The 20,255-nt window shown below is 39.4% G+C and overlaps 1 protein-coding gene across 3 annotated transcripts in view; it reads left to right on the top strand.

Moving 5' to 3' along the window:
• Positions 1–20,255, top strand: part of NPAS3 (neuronal PAS domain protein 3) — a 620,607-nt gene that overhangs the window by 575,711 nt on the left and 24,641 nt on the right. For all 3 annotated transcript variants that reach the window (XM_054200333.1, XM_054200331.1, XM_054200332.1), the window contains 2 exons: positions 10,243–10,436; positions 16,693–16,799. In XM_054200333.1, the coding sequence (XP_054056308.1) occupies positions 10,243–10,436; positions 16,693–16,799 (301 nt within the window). The remainder of the gene's footprint in view (positions 1–10,242; positions 10,437–16,692; positions 16,800–20,255) is intronic.

The raw sequence follows: 20,255 nt of genomic DNA, 5'->3' as shown, positions 1-20,255 counted from the left end.
GGAAGTCCTGGGAGAATACACAAGGGAAATGCCATGAGGTTGCCTACTCTGATACTGTCCCTTAGTCAGCCTGAGTGACACACTGAGGATGCTGATCTAGACAGGCCTTTAGTTTGACCTGCTTCAGCTCCTCTTAAGGACACACAGTCACTTCTTGAGAAGTGCTGTCATGGTGTACACTAGCCTTCTCCTACAGACACAGTCTCTGTAAAGCTACTTTAGGGCTTGGGCTTGCAGCTTGAATGCCAGATACTTTCTTTAACCGGACCGCGTGAGACCCATTTAAAACTGTTCAAATATAATGCTGAGAACTACTGCGACTAGATGTTGGAAGACGTAACAGAAGACTCCCATCCTGGGATCATTCCTTTTCGCCATCTGGATGTGGAGGCATTACTATCAACCTGCAGCAGCTTTTCTGAAATTTGCAGTTGTATTTTTCATAAAATCAGCTCATATACTTTGCTATATGGTTTCCCCCTCTAAATTGAAAATGTGTAGTTTAGATTCATATAAATGTCATTGATAGGAGGAAGATGAAAACATATTAATAATTATGTGAAATTAATCTTTTTTGCCCATCTCCACCTTAGTTCCTGTCACAGTTGTGGTATTCTGCTGGAAAGCTCACACATTCTGTTGTCCAAGATGTTTCTGTACCACTTGTGTGTTTGTATACGGCCAGTGGAAATTGTGCCATGCTAGAGGAAACCGTGCAAGCATTAAAATAAACAAAAAGCTTGCTTCTCTGTGTAAGAGCCTGTACCAGGCACCATTAGCACAAACAGAGGAACCTTGGTATTAATGAAATTCAAATAGTAGTTCTCAACCTTTTTCATACCGCCTCCCTGCTTTACTGAGACAAACTCAGGTCTTCCTACCTATTCAGCCCTAAAATAAGGAAGAGTGCATATGACTTTTCTTGACTAACTTTAGAACAAATTCTCGGGTTGCAACGCCGGGCAGAGAGCTTGAGTAGAACATAAATATTACTGTCTTAATCAAGGCTAAGTTTGGGGAATCCGTTTCTGTCTTTACAGACAACAGCACTTTCTACATTTTTTTTCTCTGTGTCTGGGAAAAATGCATTAATATCAGATATTTTGTTTTATCTAGTCCTTGCTGACTGTGCAGAGAATCACCTAAGGTAATTGTTGGGCTACTAAGGACTACATCAAATAAAACAGTAGGAAAAAAAAGAAAAAAATCCTTTATTTCTCCCTCCAAAGATAGAAATAAAGACACTGCATCTGAAGAATGTTTATTATTGGTTGTCTTTAGTGCCACAATATTTGGTTGCATATACAGGATTCAGGCGAACTTTTTTTTAAAAACCTTTCCACCCTTTCTGTTGCAAAATTATGTAGTCAATTCCCACCACCCCCCGATACTTCGATAAACTGCATTGGAACTGATGCAACAACAGTCCTTTTTCAGGTTTAATTTTTACTGCTGGCAGGAGCACCAGAATTCTGGAATAGTGAGCTCCGAGAGAGTTTGCTCATGGGCAGGGATGACAATTCCTTTATTAGAACCCTGCACACTTCAATAGCTAAATGCTTTCAACTTTCTTTAAATGGTATTAAGGAAAAAATATCCTCAAGGCATTATTTTTAAAGGGGACTTCAAACATTCTGTGAGGGAAAAAAAATGCAACACATTTGAACACCAAGGGATTTGCAGTGGAAAATCTGTTAAAGTGGAGCTATCTTTTGAGTTTCAGGGTTAAATAAGTATTGGCCATAAATCAGGGATGCAGGCTACCAAAAATTCTGAGGCATTCCAGATTCCTAGTTTAGACCAGCAGTAGCTGCATTCTATAATAGATCATTTAGAAATAACTTAGTTATGTTAGCCAGATTTTAAATTTACTGTTGCATTTATTCCTCTGAATTCAACATACAAAATCCATTATAACATTTGCTAGAAGTATAAGAAAATCCCAGGTTCTTAATCTTTTTTACTATATAGACTTAATTCTGCAATAACTCAATATTAGATATTTTAGAGTTTATGTTTAAAGCAGCTGTGAAACTAGCAGATATGCAAGTGTAAATCTGCTCATCTTGAATCCTTCTGCAAATGGTCTGCTCTGGAGGTCATATCAAAGAGATTCTTTTTCCAGCTTAAACCTGTCTTTTCTAAATAGATCTCAACCTGATCTTATTTAATGCATTGATGTCTGGTTTCTTAGTCATTATATTTGCTGTATTACATATCAAAAGGACTCTTGAGAAATTCCCCCGAATTGATAATTCTAATTTCTTATGTATAGCTACTCTATATTCACTCCGAGGACAGCTGTATTGTATGCTAAACCACGGATTGTAAAAATTGATCCCTTTGTATGTAGGTTTGTAATAAATTGAGATACTTTATTTTTTCCTGTTTGTTGCCACACATGGGTTCCTGGTGTCAGTTTGTATTTGGCTGCTTGAGCATATTAAAGTTTTGCTAGTGCTTATGATGTTCTTGCCAAGAGCGCTCTTGCAGCAATCTGCACTAGAACAGTCTTTGTGCCAATTACTTCAAATAGTATTCTGTTATAAAACCAATTTTTATGGCTACTTTTTCAGGTTGCAGTGTGGTGATTTCATTTAGTTTCTTCTTTTTCCATTTTTTTAATGTTGATCTTCTTCAAATGCATGTAAGTTTTGGATTATGAAAAAATAATGCGGTGTTGATAGATTGAGTAGTTAATAAGACATCTTAAAAAGAAAAAGGGTTCAAAGGTATTAAAATAAAACCTGGCATGTTGAATTACTAACACTGCATATATTTAAAGGACACTATTTAATAGTAGAACGATTGGAGCTCTTACTGTGGAGGCTGATGATGAAAACAGAAACCTTTGCAGTTATATAAAGCAAAATAAATAAAAAATTATAATGTGTAATGCCTTAACACAATATTTCTTGAGCTTATACTATGAGGCTGATTTCAGGAGAGTCAGGTCTGCAACATCTTTTATTTCGAGAAAACCAGCATGCTAATCCATTGCAATTAATAAAAAATCACAACACGGGAAAGGAAGCCACGGTAACTTCTTTTACAATACAGATATGCTTTTGAATGGAGCGTCTTGATCATGCAACATCTACTACTGCAACGAATGCCAGTGCAAGACCGAACCTCAGAATTCTGATGAGAGAGCCATCACAGTGATAAAGAGATATATATGTCCATATACAGTGCAGGACGCTGTGTTATGCCATGCTAAACAAGAACTGCTCATCTATTACCCCAAATAATAAAATGGAAATGCTGTTATGTAATAGAATTAAAAATTAGCCATAAATTGAGGGTCTAATAATGTTAATCTAAAGGATCTAAAAATTCAAATATATTTTTATTAATTATTCTTGAGCAACCTCTGGTCTGCTGTTCATTTCCCAGGCTATTAAGATTTGATAACTCTTAAAAATATATATTTTTTTTAAACATCAGCTTTAGAAATTGTTTACCATACAACGGTCTTCCCTGACTTCCACAGAGAAGCTGTAGTCTATTCTTTAGATAACCCTAACCTAGCCACGTCTAGCTCAGGGAGCTTCATATGGCAGGTGTAACATGGGCAATGTCAGATTCCTGTTTTGTCTTCGCTCTTTTGGAGAGTTAGAAAGCTGTTCCCACTCCCTTCCCTCTAGTTTATTATCTAGTGAGAGGCAAGTGGGAGATAAGAGGTTGTGCATCCTGAGGTTGAAGAAGAGCTGGAATTAGTTATCCAAGCAGCTTTTTGTGTGAGTGCTCAAAACACTAACTTCTATGCAGAAGAGCAGCTGTTCCCTGCGGTGTACTTGAATGGAAGTGACTGTGGCTATTGTGCTTGCTGCTGGTCTCAATATTCCTCGTATGCAATAAATAATACTCTACTCAGGTCGTTTTAGGGATTGAGCAAGAGCTATGAACTGAGCCTGCCAAGCCAGGGTGTTTCTCACGTGACGCTTGTCTTTAAGCACCCAATGAGTTTGAGGTCTCATAAGGATACTTTTTTTAAACCCCTTAGGATTATCCTAAATTCTGCCTCTGACTGGTTTAAGTAGCAAAATAGCTTTTGAATCTTATTATTTGGAGAGAGTGATATCAGAGGAAAGATGGGAAAAGCCTAGAGCGTCTCCAAAAACTAGTATGGACTTTTTAACAATAAAATACGTCCTGAGACCAAATATGCTGTTTAAATGTAAATACCATTTCCATTTTCAGACTGTCTTTTGCAGGTGTATTTGAGGGGATTTGAAATGTACTTGTAGATGGAAAAGAGGCTATTGACCTTGAAACTATGTATGTGTTAGGAATAATGTTCGCCCTCCTTGAAATCAGACTCGTATTCTTTGAAGCGGTGCTCAAGACCACAACTCTTTTAACAGTGGTTCAGGTGGCATTCAGTGCATAACTGAATTAAGACTGACTGCATTTTACTTACAAAGCTGTTTCGCAGGAGTCACAGATTACCGCCTCGGCTCTTTTTTTTTAATCCACCGTGGCTCGGAATGACTCACTGACAGCTGCACTAACTACTAGTTTCCTTTGTTCTGGTGTGGACTTCATATAATAGGACAAGTTTTGTGTGTAGAAGCAATATCTTTTATTAGATGGACTACTCTAGTGAGAAAAACAAACAAACAAACAGATTTTTCAGCGTACAAGCACTTTTTCAAGGCTAGAACTGAAGCAGCAAAATTCCAAATCAAATAAGAGTTGAGAACAATTAGTGTAAGTAGACATGTTATTCTGTTACACTGCCCAAGAGAAAAGATAAGTGATGCTTAGGAAATTGGAGGTGGGTGATGTTAACAAGGGAAAAGATGATATGATGGTTATTTTATAGATGAAAAGAGATAGTAAATCTAACATCGATATAACGGGGGTGTGCATCTACAAACTTTACCTTTCACAACTTCATTATCTGAGGGGTGATCGATCCCCGAGTGCGGCTGCTGGGTATGTGCAAACTACTTTACATGGCTCAAGCTGGAAGTTCAGTGTGTCCTCTGTGTTTTAAGCTAACTGTACTCATGATGGAGAATTGATCTGTGTGTGTACAGCGAGTTGGATGCATGTGGGACACATCAAACTTGCTGCACTTGTGGGATGATCCAACATATTGCAGCTGTAGCGGCTCACTTCTTTTCAACACCAAAATGTCATGCTCCATGGGACCTCCTGTTAGGAATACTACAGTGTTTATAGAAATGCAGTAAGTCTGAGAACGGGATATGCAAGTATCACTGGGACTGCAAACACAAGGCCCCACTGGACCTCTTTGATCCCAGCTGCTGCTGAATGATAAGTGATAGATTTTCCCAAAGCATTCCTGAAGCCTGGGAGAGCAGACTTTGGTCTCAATGAGGAGAGGGCTGTGGAACCCCAGAAATAAATGGTTTCAGACCATGAGAAAACATAAGCAAATAGAAATTTTGTAGTGACTCCAGCGGAGCACAGGAAGGAAAGAAGAGAACTGTGGTAGATAAAGAAACCTATACTGAAGTTTAGGTTGATAGGCACAGATATATTTTGATGTCAGAAAAGGAGAACCTTTAGGATATCACTGTGTGAACTCCAGATGTGACAGTGGACTCCGTTTTCTTTGAAAAGCCCAGAGGAAAGCCTGTTTCCAAATGTTCAGCCTTAGCTTAGAAATCACTGGAAACCATATAGGACCCCTTTACCTTGCAGAGTATTAAAACGTTTGTCTCGCTAGTTTCACAAGCAGTTTTTGAGATGCGTGTCCATGTATCTGTGAGTGAAGGAGCACACAACTCTTCAAAAGAAAAATGTAAGAACAGGGCTATAGTTTGATATTTCTTCAGCCAATTTTAGCAGTTCAAATTAATTGTGTTTTAAAGATTTAGGTGTTGATTTTGGAAGTAGAAGATAACATCTTTGAGAGACCAAAACAGCTGTATTTATCCTTGTGAATCACAGTTGTTTCTGTAAAGAGGGATAAATGTATGTTCGAGTTGTTTGTAAGACAGCTAAATAAATATCTAGGTGCACAAACTAAATTAGGGTGTTTTCATACATGAGTGTCTTCTCAAAATTTGGGTCTAAGCAATAATTTTAAGGCTTGAAAATTAATATCGCATTAAGAGAAATGAGGTGGAGGGAGCACTTCTGCCAGTGCTGTGGTTTCAGTGTCATAGTAAATTGGCATAGTGATTTACACAGAGAACAAAAGAAATAGTTTAGAAATTTCTTTCTAATGGAAGTTTAAGTTTTGAAGAACACAGAGACATCTGAAAGGTGAAATTCACAGATTTTTCATGCTTGCAGGTTTTTATAGCCTCTGGTAATGCATGTCCTTACTCTGACATCACATGTATGTGAAAAAATGGATGTAATATATAAAGATGTCTTTCGACAAAGAAAGTATTTCCATCTCCAGAGGTGAGATTTAGCTTTAAAGCATGACAAGCAGGTTCCAGATGTGTTTTTCAATTGCTGGGCTTTCCTTTCCTTAAGTATTGACAGAGGGAAGGTTTTATCAAGGTCTTTGTGATGTGCTTGTTTATAATGAGTAGACATTAGTAGAGCACATCTAAGTGCTTATCGCTAACAGATGACTAAAGAGAGCATATGGCAGGGAAAAGAAATATATATTTGTCCAGGCAATGTGGCTTGTTAACACGCTCACACTCATAAACTGTGTTTACATGTACTTACAATATTTTGCAAATCCCTTTTCTAATCAGCTAAAAATAAAAGCCAAATAATGATTTTTATTTTTTTTCCAATATTGGAGCATCAAGCAAAGTTGATTTAGAGTTTTTTTAACAAAGCAATTAAACAGTACAGGAGATTTTTATAGGATTTGTTTTGCTTCAGCATGACATCTTTACAGCAGCGTATGTGCTATATTCATTTCACAGCGTTAAAAGTTTTATTGTTACACAATGCTTTTTGGTTCACCCACCTGTCTATCCAAGTATAACTCTTATACAACTAGTTTATGCTACAGGCAATAATACAGCTTGAATGACCTATGTCAAATCCTGGTGTAGATCAGGTCACAAGGTTTATTTTGACCATAAGATTTGCCTCTGCTTCTATGGAATGAAATCATCGTGCAAGATACGACACCTGCCAATAAACAGTTTGTAAGCAAAAAAAGTCTCTGAACTGTTAACCCAGTTCAGCTCCTGTTAGCGTAAAAAAGGAATCTTGCTAAATTTCATTTAAGAGGTGGATGGGGAAATGCTGGGGAAATCTGTACAGCTCTTGACAAACAACGTTTCTGATGATCCCTGTGATCAGAAGTCCAGCATTCACCCACGTTTTTGTAATGGACAGAACACAGTATCGTTGTCTTCTCTTCCTGTAACATCTAAATGTGCCAGTCTGTTCATATAGCAGTATTACGAAGAAGACAATTATAGTTCAAAGATGGATTTGGACTGTTGCATACTTTTCAGAAGCAAGAATTTCTAAAGAAAACTGCATGGAAGAGCTGCAATTACTTTTGATTTTCAGAATATTCCTAGCAAATTTTTTTAAAATATTTACATTTGGATCCAAGTATCGTCCTTCATAAAACAGTTTATTCTTGCAATTTAGCTTCATTAAAGTCATAATACTGCTTTAGGATATGATAGACTAGTGCTGTGGGATTGAATTATAAAGAGATTAATTTTAGCTACCGGAGATAATTGACCCTATAATTCCTATCACCTCTAATCCCAGTTCAAATGAACCAGTGTTAAAAGTGGCAATACTCACAATGTAGACAAGGTCATGACAGCTAGAATTGTTTTTTACTACCAATTAGATTTCCCACTTGGTGCATTTGACTAATGTTGTCATAGAAAGGGATTTCAGGCATGGCAATACAGTTTTGTTAGAGGCACACAGGCACTGGAACTGATGGGCAGTTTGCTGTACATTTCCCAGTGTACAGAATCCGAATGCAATTGAGTGCTGACCCCTAAAATTTGAATTCACATGGGGATTTAGAACATGTTTTGATCCATGGTAGAGCTAGGAACAAGCTAAATAACTTGAATCTGGAAGCAAACTCTCTTGAAATTCAACAATGTTAATATATGGTGGGTCTAGCAGGTTTGGAACTGTCTCTTGGGGAATACTACATCTGAGGTGGGTTTCAGATGAGGAATCAGAAAAAAGTGAGGTACTGACTGGATAGAGACTTGTTCAAAAACAAATCATGTTGATATTTAGCTGCAAATGACATGGAGGTTTCAAAAAATACAAGGAAGAGATAAATGGATTTTAAGTATGATACATCTTAAAAATTCCCTCAAGTGATAGTCCCAACTTCAAACATATTAGCATAAGGACTCGTATGAAAAAACAACAAAACAACAATACTTTTGCATAGCACGTTCAGTATAAGATTATTTTTCACATTATTACTAGCTATCCATCAGCATTTTTCCAAACATTTACAGATTTGAGTTTTCGCAGTAAGCTGAAACTGCATGATAAAAAGAGACAGATAATGATAAAAAGCAGATGTATATGCACGCCTAGCTAGAAGGAGCAAAATATACTATTACTGCCCCTCCTGTGAAGTTAATCCTATTTCTTTTAGCTATTTCTTCATTAGTTAATGAGGTCTTGAGAAAAAAAAATAAAGTGTGTTTGAAATGGTGTTTTTGCATCCTTGCCTGTAGGAACTTTTTCAAATATTCATAGAATAGTTTGCTCTTGGAGGGTGCATTAAGTGTGAGTTTAGGCAATAATTACTTCAAATGTGGGTGGTCGGAAACCTGCAACCAAAATGGACAAACACAGCAGCTAATCGCTTTCCTCATTCAGATTCACCACGCGGGCTGGAGTCAAAATGTAAAATAGTGGAAAAGGAGATATTTTAATGATTAGGTTAAAAAAAAAGAAACAAACTTCAATGCTCAGATCACAGATCTGCTGGCATGAATTAGATTTGAATTTGGATGCACTTTGTGGTTTGCAGTCCTATTAATGAAAGATTTCTTTCTCTCTCACTTTCTATTAACAATCAATCTCAGATCAGAAGCAAAAAGTTTGGCTGATGTCTTTGTGAGATGAGTATCAGTGGACGTATAACTACATCCCATCTCTGTCACCGCCTCCAGTGCACTTGGCACCAGCCAACATTTCTGTTGACCTCTGGGTAGTGAGTCTGGGATCACAGTGAAAGGGACCCCCATCTCCTGGAAACCTTCTCTTCATGTTGATGTAACACACTCTGAGGGTGAAAATCTGGGAGAGCCTGCAACTCCTGGTTCTTATGGCTCTCTTATCCATGAGTACAGGAACTGCACTTTCCATTTTCAGTTTCATATCTGGCATTGGTGCTGTATTTATATTCTTCTATCGAAAAAACAACCCTTCATTTATCCACAGAACAGATGTATATGCAAGCCTAGCTAGAAGGAGCAAAATATACTATTACTGCCCCTCCTGTGAATTTAATCCTATTTCTTTTAGCTATTTCTTCAATAGTTAATGAGGAAATTAGTTACCACAGAAGGAGTCAAACTGGGAGTGGTGGATTAGCATTCTTAGATTTTTGCTCTCCAGGGGTGCGGTTGGATCTCCCGGGCATCTTCTGGCATTATCTTGTGAATAGGAAAAGAAACCTCCCGCCCCCAGAGGTCTCTATACGTACATAGTGTACTAGGCAAAGGCATTACGTGTCTATCACCTCTTAAAAAGCTTGCTGTGGATGCAAGAAGACCATCCTGCAGCTGAGCTCATTGATCACTTCTAGGCTGTTGCTTCTCAAATTGCCAACCACAAAGAGCAGTGTCTCCATGGTGTAGGTGACTAGCAATTCAATTAAATCCATTCTGGAAAAGTTTCAAAACTGACAATATTTCTGTCTCATATTCAATCTCCAAATGTTATAAAATTAATATTTTTATTAATTTATACCTTCATTATTTCAGTGTTATCTCCCTCTCTCTTTTCTTTTGTTGAATTCCTAGTTTGTTTTTTTCTTCTTTCTTTACGTAACAACCACCGCAACGAAAATCAATAGCATAGGAGTTCTGAGGGTTTTATTTGATGAATGTGAAGCATTTGCCTGTTACATTCTTGTCTTCTTTTTTGCCATGAGGACGTATAGGACATGTTGACAGCCAATATTAATAAGCTTAACACTAATACTGGCAGTTACTTAGTACAATTTTTAGTCGTGTTAAGTGGTCTGTAGGGAATAGAAATGCTATCCTTTAAAAGAAACTGATGTCACAGTTGCATCCAGAATTCACTGGGGTTTCTTTTATTGTTTTTATTTTCCAGGTGATTCATATAACAGGCCGGTTACGTCTGAGAGTGTCACTGTCCCACGGACGGACAGTACCCAGCCAAATCATGGGACTTGTTGTCGTTGCTCATGCTTTGCCACCTCCTACAATTAATGAAGTCAGGATTGACTGCCACATGTTTGTCACTCGCGTGAATATGGACCTCAATATCATTTACTGTGAAAATAGGTACAGCATTTAGCTCCTTTTTTCTTTGTTTTAGCTGTGTGTATTCTTTGTTCCATGGGCTTGGCAAAAAGTTTTGAAATTTCCGACTCCTGCAATGTCATCCTGGTGTTGTATGAGAGCATTGAATTCACTCTCATCGTCATCACCTTCATTTTCACTACATTCTGAGGGGATAAAGGTAAATTAAAAGCTACAATTTGCAGGACATCTTGTCCGGAATAGGGGAGGATAGACCCGGAAAGATTCCTTTAAGCTTTGCCTGCTTTTTACAATCTCTCACCATCCCTCTCAGAGGCAAGATTTAGGACTAGACAGACGTTGGTCTGACCTGTATGGCTGTCCTTATGCTCCCCCATCCGCCCCTCCACAAGTCTTCCTGTCTGAAGTTTTAAAGTTTTCCATTTTTGAACTAATTTGCAGATTACAGCACATCGTGCTCAGTGTTTAATGGAACAGAAGCACAGATGGCCTAGATAGTAGGCTAGAGAGGTGGGATCTGTTGCAGTAAGAGGTGGGAAAACTGTAGAATAAAATTGGTTAAGGGCATACTGGGAAAGACAGCAGTGAAATGGGAACAGGTGATGAGGAGTTGGTTGGGGGGGGGTACGTTCAATGTGATAGCGACAAGTGATCTAGGAAGGTGGAAGATAGGATTTAAATTCAGCTGTCTGCTCTGTGGAGGCTGGGGGCTGGTAGCCTCAGGGGCTCCCCATGGCAGTCTGTCAGGGCAGGGCCTGGCAGCCAGAGGCTGTCCCACCACCCAGCCAGGAGCAGGGCAGTGGGGGGACCCCGGGGCAGCCCCACTCCTGGGCATCGAGCACCTCCCTGGGGACTGGCCCATCTCAGCAGGGCCCATGGCCGGGCAGGGCAGGGCTGTGGAGCTGGAGAGCAGCCCAGCTCCAGCATTGCAGGGGCAGGGGCTGAGGCCCCCGAGGGGCTGACATGGGATGGTGGGCCGTGGGCAGGGTGGTGGGAGCCCCATGGGGATGACATGGGGTCGGTGCTGGGCCGTGGGCAGGGTGGGGGAAGGCCCAGGGGAGCTGGTCAAGACCATTAAGACTTACTGGTGCTCTCAGGGCTCTGAAAAATAAAAATAAGATCTAGGGGATGGGTATTTAGAGCAGAGTGAAGATATCTGAGAAGGAAGATATAAGTAATGAAGAAGTTTGGGTATGGATGGAAGTCTGAGCTATGGGGGAAAGGTTGGAAAGGAAGAAAGAAGATAATGCAGAAAAAAAATTTTGTCAAGGGGACCTATCATCAAAAAGTGGAACAAACAAGATGACTAATGCAAGCTTTTCATGTGAGAGCAGCTATGGCGTATTACGAGTTAAGAGTGGAAGCTCTCAGATACGAGCAATTATAATTGCTCAATCATAATGGAATACCTATGATCAGGATAGCACATCAATATAAACTTTATAAAAAGAGATAAACTCAAATGCTTTGTTGGATCAGGGCCTTAAACAATTTAAAATAATCTTGGATTTCAGTTATGAGGTTATCTTTGCTGTCATGTTGCTGAACTGCCACAATAGTATTAATAATAATATTAGCTATTAGAGAGAACACTTCATCAAAACTTCTGAAGCATTATCTCAAAGAAAATCTATTCTTCTCATTTTTAAGCTTGGAAAAACTGCTCCATAGAAAGTGGCTTGCACAAGGTCACAGAGAAAGCTGGTAACAATATTAAAGTTTGGGCTGAGTTTTTGCCTGTGCCTCCACCCAATGAATTTCTAGATTCTGTATAATCTGACAGCTGGTGAAAGAGCTCTGGGGATTAGCAGTAGGATCTAGAAGAAACCATTTGCTTTAGTCTTTGATTTTACTGTGACCTACCTAAGTAATAATGGAAAGCTGCTACTATGGCAGCGTCAATGGCCTCTGTGAAATTAGTTGGTGGTGTCTGTCCAGTTCCTAATTAACAACTTTCCTTTCAACAAAATCACTTGCACTTACTGTTACCTTCATTGGCAACCTCAATAAAAAAGCCAGGAATCAAATGGATGTGAAAAATGAACTATTCTGTCAGGTCAAATATGATACGAATTTGTGGGCCGTGTTACAAAGATTTATACTTTCTCTGCCATCAGTTTGGCATTTTTATGAGCCCTAAATTGTATATGTTTTTTTTAATTAAACATTTTTCTCAAACCTTTCCTTTACATTCATGCAGCAATAAAACTTTCAAATGCCTGAGAAAGGCATCACTGAAAAACGTAAAATACATCAGACATGGAGCACTGATTGGTAATCACATAGAAAGAGCTGATAACAAGTGGTAAACTATGGTAAGCCAACTGATTTATGCAAGAAAGTGTTGAGCTTACGATTTTTTTTCATTCGTTAAGGTAAAACCAACACTGTAAAGCAACTTTTCATTGTTTCTGATGGATTTTATGTCATATGCTAGGGTAGAATGGTATTTGAATTTTATGTTGCAATAGTTCCATATTAAGCCCCTGTATCAGTGTTAAAAATTGTTTATAAAAGGAATTTCAAATAGTACAAACACTTTTACCAGGGCTGGGAGGTGAATGTTAGCTCACTGAGGCAGCGGGATTTCCACTGATGGAAAATGGAGTAAGATTGACAGGACTTGGATGTCATAGCAGGTATAAAGCAGAATATGACTGTAGAAGCTGGAGGAATAGAAAGGACAGAAGGAGGGAGGGAATTAACTGAACAGCTGATTGAAGCTGTCAGATGAATTATCTGGGCATTTGCCAAGGCCATTTTCTGAGTCGGGGAAGTTGGGATCTCTCTTCTGGGACTATAGAGAAGGAGATAAGTATCCCATCCTGAATATATGGGCTTGACTCCTGGCATTTGCGGGCAGACGGGAAATTCTTTGTGGTGCCACAGTAAAGCAAGCACAACATTGATGAAAACAGAGAAAAATGGATCCATGCTGGGAAAGCTGTGAGCACTATTTATGGAGCAATGGGGAGTTACTGGCAGCTGCAGGGAGTATGGAGCAGAAGCCATGCTACTTAACTGAAATGAATGCTCACAGTGGACCATTGGATCAGCAGGGGTGAGATCAATAGTACTCCTAGTTTTCCAAGTGGTTGCCTGCTTGCAACAGCAGGGAACAGGAGTGACATTACTCAAGTCTTTGGGTGCATCTTGTTACTTTGCTCTGAATCAAGAGATCTGCATCAGAGTCCTGGACTCAGTGCACAAACTAGTCAACAGTTAGCTTCCCTTTGAGACAAGATCCATTAGGTACTGCACTGGCTGTTTCTAACAAGTAATATTTTGTTCTGAGAGTGTTAAATGGGGATGTAAAATTTTGTTGCCTAAAATGCGGTATGTTAATCCATGTCTGTTTTCCAAATGTGGGATTCCTGACATCTAAACATAGTCTAAAATCGTCTAGAATTTCTTTATTAGCCAGTGGAGTGAGAAAAGCACCTGCAGAGGACAAAGCATCTTAGACAGTGATGAATAACTAAAAGCAAAATGAAGAGACTGCTGCTAGAGTACAACATCAGTCCGTGTGTTTTCAGTGTCAACTGTTAGTGATTGGAGACCACCTGGAGAGAGCCTATAGCCCAGTTTAACATGGACTGCTATGGCTATATCTGCTAATACATGCCCAAAAGGAAATAACCCAGTGAACATCGTGTTTTCCAAAGGCAAGAGGTTTGGTCCGTTAGCCATGACAGTAGTTGCCAATAACTCCTTCAGATATGCAGAAACAGTCTTGTGTAGAGAGCTGCTTCAAGCCTGCAAATGTGTGCACAATTTGGTCCTAATTCAGCAAAGCACTGTACCATATACCTACCTTTAAATTTCAATCATGTTAACAGTCCTGTAAGTCAGTGGAACCACTGATCTGCTCAAACACAAGCCTGTGCTTATGTTTTACAGGATCAGGTCTGTGTATTCAGCAGAACCGAGTTGCTACTCATCAACCCGTTGCTTTATTTTGTCAAAGGGCTTGGTAACCACAGATCTCTCCTAACTAGTATTATAAGACATACTATAATATTTCTTTTTTTCGCCCGTGTGTATTATTTGTTTTCCATCTTTGCTACCTTTGATATAAGCATGAGTGTCCTGTTTGGTGTAATTTCTTTTCCTTCTGGTTTTGGTGTCATTGCTTGACAATGATCATCACTTGCATCTGGATATTCTTTCCGTTCCTTCTTCCTCTTTTTTCATCAAAAATCTTGCGTCCTTCGTACATCTGTTTGAAACAGCTTTTTCTTAATATTAGCATTAAATTTAAGGGATTAGGAATCTGCTTCCACAGTTGCTTTGCTGTGTTCATTTTTATCTGTGAAGACTTTACAGAAACATGCTGCTGCAGAGAAGCAAAATACAGCAGAATGGACTGTAGCACATGCAGCCGGGGGTACGCCACAGGGCAGTGACCTACCTGGACATTGCCCCTTTCTACTAGGCCGGACAGGGTGGGATTTCTTCTTCCTGATCTTGAAGCAGAGCCACCTCCTAGCAGAAAGCGCACAGTTCTTGGGCCAGAGAAGAGGCAGCAGAGTGTGCCGGTGAGGAGAGCGTAGACATGGGAGGGGGAGAGACTTGAGTTCCGGTTCCTGCTCCAGGGACTGTGTATGCACTTAGTTTAGTATAAAAAGATAATATATAGTCCAGGGCAGAGGAATCTTTAAATCTCAGATTCCTTTCCTTTTGGTGAGTTTTCTTATCACTGGGCAGAGATCCCAGGTCCTTTATTTCCCAGCCCATAATTCACTGTGCAACCAAAGTGGAGGAACTCAGCGGGAGGGATAGGGAGTCCCAGTGCCACCGCTCCAGATTTGTCTTTATCCTGGTGAATTGTGTCCTCTGTGAGAAGGTAGGAGCGGTGCTTTTCAGCTGTGGTTTGTGTTAAACATTAGGCAGGTATCCCCAGATGCGTATCCCACATTTGGTTAAGTGCTATTAAATACTGGGCAGTTGTTGTGTGCGCATCCTTCAACATGCTCTGTCATGAAAGTGGGAGAAGGCTGTTGCGTTTTGTGCTAAACATGATTTGCAATTTTTACTAGCAAATAGGAGTCCACCTGCTTTACCTGTGATGTTTTTTGTGTTTGTTTCTTTGGTTTTTTTTCTAACTGGGACAAAGCACCAGTGCTGCTGCAGTGCCGTCTAATGCTTCTGTTCTCCTTCATTCTTTCTGGTCTGTGCATTCTCGCTGCCTCACACAACCAGGCAAACGCAGCTCTGCTACACAGTGCCTCGGTGTCTGTGTTCACCCCGTCTGCTTGCTGGGAACCCCCCAGACCTACGCAGTTTGGTTTCTGTCTTAGCCTCCCCACTGGCCTCCCTCAGGATCACACCCCGGCAGTTTCAGCTCTCTGGCTGTATGAAGATGTTTGGTGTTTCTTACGACTCCCTTAAACGGATGGCAATTATATCTTACAATTGCAAAGCGGCCTTAACCCCAATGATTGGAGCAGATTTCAAACCCTAAAAAATTATTCTGTTTCCAGAAAACAGACATACTTTTAAATGCTTGTGTCAGCAAGGCGTTTTCCAATTGTTCTGTTATTTTCTGTACTGCATTTCAGGAATTGACATCTTGACACTCCATAACAGAAGTTTACACACGCACACAGACACAAGCACGCAGACACACACACACAGGCGCGCGCACACAAAGGTCTGCGGAATAGATTTTAAAGTTTCTGTGCGCAATAAACAACAAAGTCCCAGTTGAAAGGGCCCAGAGTGAAAGCTGAGCTCCCCCATGAATTAGACTAAAAAAGATAACACCCTGAGGCATCTGTATGTCTCAGCATTTAAATTATATCCCTTGAAATATCAGTTTGGACTTGGTGCCAAGAAATGGTTGAAGAGCTTTTTTATGAATATACCCAATAGAAGACCAATCTGTTGAAATGAAATGTGTCTCTAATCATTTGTTATAAACATAACATGTTTTTACTTTATTATGTAACCTTGAATCATCTTGGTCTTTTAATGAGGATTTTAGATTGTTGCTAATGCTTTACAATTTCATGGAATTATATTGTCTTGGTGTTATGCTAGGGGGAGAATATGCACTAAAATTTAACTTTCCACTTACTTAAATGGATAAAATTATTTCAAGGTTTCTTTACAAAACATTTTTTTTTTCTTCTTTAAGGCTGTGTCTTGTTTGTACAGATATTACATTCAAATTACTATAGTGGTGAAAAAAGTTTTTAGCAGTCTGAGCCAATTGACAGTTCTTGTATACTCTTCCTTCTTGAATTATAGGCTGTATATTTTTTTTCCTTTTTAGGATTAGTGATTATATGGATCTGACCCCTGTAGATATCGTAGGAAAGCGATGTTACCACTTCATTCATGCTGAAGATGTGGAAGGCATCAGACATAGTCACTTAGACTGTAAGTACTTCCATTTTTATCAAAATAATCTGGTACAACACTTGATTGTTCCTGAACTATTATTTATTTTCCATGACTGGGGTCTTCATCTTGCACCTGCTTTTTTTGACACAGGGTTTCATAGAGGGTGGGTCAAATATAACTTTTTGTATGATTTATTTTTAAGTCTTTTTATAGACATATAAGATTGTTCACGTATGTGGAAATAAAGAAATATATTTGTATTACCAGAGTTCCCAGCAGCTGTTCATTTACACGTACTGTGGATTATTTTACTCCTTCAAAGAGGTATTGCTTAGGTGAGAAGCTCCCTCCTTAGCACAGAAAATGAACTCCTCTCTTTGTTTTTTATTTCTGAGTCATAACGTGGAGGTCAAAAACTGCAGCATATGGGGATTTCACTGGTGCGGAACTGAGCTACAGGTCTACCAGTGTTTTAACCACCCTGTGTATTAACGTATAAATCGCCCCATCCCTGGAGCATCTAAGTCCCCGTTATTTGCACACAAGTAATACCTGATCAGGATAAGGATAAAAGAAGTACAAAAATGTTACAAGAGACAAACATTACCAGGGAGGATGTGCATATGTGTATGGGGGAAGGGAGGTTCAGCTTGATTCCTGTAATTAAACTCTTTGTATTCCTCTTATTAAAAGCCATAGGGCCTAATTCTTTTCTTGTTGAGATCTGTTGACTTCAGTGATGGGGCTTCTGATTTACCCTGGCGCGAAAAGAGACTTAGGCCCATAATCTCTAATTTATCTGTGCCTGCAGTGAAGCCAGATAATTCTTTGGAAGTTTCAGAGACGGACTGCTTTTATGATTGATGTGTGTGCTTTTCTTAATGTAAAAGACTATCTGCAAACTGCTTCTTAAATTCAGGGTCCTGGATTTGAATAACTCTGCTCCTCTGCACCATATCCTGCTAGCATTTCCTAGTAAAAGCACAGCAACCCAAATACAGCCATATTAATTAGCTTTTGCAAAACCATGCAACTACAATAGAAAGCAGTATAAATCTTCAATCCGAAAGTACTTGCTTGATCTGCGAGATAGGGGGATAACTACAACTGGAAAACCGGAGAACAGGGGCAGCTTCTATGATAATATCTGGCATCCAACAACAGTATCAAGCTCTGTAAAGCTTTCAAATAGTTCCTGAAGTTTGTAGAAGGTAAAGTGCATTTTGCATAAGAAGGTCAGGTTAGATACATTTCTGTGGGAAAAATAAAATCAACTATCCAAAATAATAAACAAAGTAATTTTGCATCATTTGCATTTTGAGTGTTTAATGTCCAGGAGAATATGTCAGTTGCTCAGAAATGAAGGAACAAATTCAGAAATTTACTTGGTGCTCTTGAAACTGGAAGTCAAAAATGACAAGTTGCACTTCCACTGCACTATCTGACCAAGGAAATAAAATATATTTATGACTCAGACTTAACATACCACCTGGCAGAGATGAACATCCCATTTGAAAAAGACCTTAATCTTCTGAATGACCACCTCTCACTGAAATAGAATATGCTTTATGAAACATTCATCTTCAGAAAACTGAGAGACCTATGCAGACGGTGTGAGTGCAGTGTGGTCCAGTGTATAAGCACTGGACTAGGACACAGGAGACCCTGGAGACAGGAATGTCTTCTAGAAAATCACTTCACCTTTCTGTGTTCCTGCTCTCACTGTATGTCCAGTTTAGCTGATTAGATTTCAAGCTTTGTGAACGCAGGGAATTTCTCCTGTTATCAACACCCAGCACAGTGAGGTTCCAAACTTGGCTGTGTGGCTATAGCATAGTTATTCTTGCTGGGCTATTTTTTTTTCAATAGATGAGGCTGGTTACATCTTTTATGCATAGTTGTTCCCTTGGCTTGTAGGAAAAAGATGTTCATAGAATCATTCAGGTTGGAAGAGACTCTGCGACACCATCTAGTCCCACCTCATGCTCGAAACAGGATCAACGCTGATTCAAAGCAAAGCAAATTGTTTAGCAGTTTGTCTAGTTGATCTTGAAAACCTTCAAGGTCAGACTTTCCACAACTTCTTTCTCTGAGTGGCCTGTTCCAATTATCTTTAATGAGGGCTTAATTATCCTCACAGTGATTTTTTTTTTCGTTCTATCCAGTTGGAATTTCCCTGTTTTGATTGTGCAGCTCATGGCTCCATCTTTGCAATAACCTCCTCGCAGGTATGCGGTTATGTCCCCCTGAAGCCACCTTTTCTTCAGGCTAACCAAGCCTGGTCCTGTGGCCTTTCGTTACAGGGCAAGTACTCCAGCCCCTGACCATCTTGGCAGACCACTGCTAAGCTCACTGAAGTTTGTCAATATATATCCTTGGCTGGGAGCCTAAAATTAGATTCCAGATGCAATCTAAGGAGTGATGAGTGAAGGGGAACAATGACTTTCTGTGATCTACTGGCTCTACACTTTTTCGTACAGCCCACAGAGCACACTGCTGATTCATGCTTAGCGTACTGCCTACCAGGACCCCCAGGTCCTTTTCTGCAAAGCAACAACCCACCCAGTCAATCCCCAGCCTGTGCCATTGCAAGGAATCAGTCCATCCAAGGTACAGGACTTTGCATTTGTCTTTTCATGTTGTTCAAACTCATGCTCTGGATGAAAGATCTTCAAGTTTAAATTAGACTTGGGAATAGCTCAGGAAGAATACCTGCCCATTATATCTCCTGCAGAAGCTGAAGTGGCTCATATCTTTGCCCAGAGAGATGCTTGACTTTTCTAGCATTTGGAAAAAAAGCTCTGTAGAAAAACCGAGAGAAAGAAATCACAAAACCCCAAAACACTTCATAGCAACTTGTCCATCCTAGAAAATCAAGTTCAAACCAAACTAGAAAGAGAAAATCCTCCTGGTTTAGTTAAAATAAAATTAGAGCTAAAATTCAGAAACTTGCAGACACTAGCTGGAGAAGGTAAAACCCAGCAGAACTGCAGTTCCCCAAAATAGACAATGCAGGACATTTGCCAGTACAACATAGGAAATAATTGCTTGAGAATACAATGAAAGAAAAGCAATATTATGCAATTTTTTGAGGAGGAACTGGAAGCTAAAACAATGGCTAGAAAGCCATATTGAAAAGTAGAAGCGGGACTTGAGAAAGCAGCAATCCGAAAAGGTTGTGTTTGATGGAGGACTGCAGAATGCAGCTAAAAATCTTGATTGATTTTTACCGGAGAGAAAATAAATTTTAAAGATTAAAACAGGAAGAATCCCAAATTGCAGCAGTAGATCTAAGGGTAAAAAGAAACACAAATAAAACTGCTACTCTGCCTATTCACTGACAACATATAAGAAAAAAATGGAAAAAGTAAGACCAGTACATCTTGCCTTCTCATCCAGGTTATTCAAAGACATCAAAGAGGAAAACAAGTAAAGAAGAAAATGTTGCACAAAATCACACAGGAAAAATCAAGAGGTCTGTTGATGGTTTCA

The sequence above is a fragment of the Rissa tridactyla genome, chromosome 4, assembly GCF_028500815.1.
Source record: "Rissa tridactyla isolate bRisTri1 chromosome 4, bRisTri1.patW.cur.20221130, whole genome shotgun sequence".
NCBI classification, from domain to species: Eukaryota; Metazoa; Chordata; class Aves; order Charadriiformes; family Laridae; genus Rissa; species Rissa tridactyla.
Note: the sequence above shows the minus strand (reverse complement) of the source record. Positions and strands in the feature narration are given on the sequence as shown.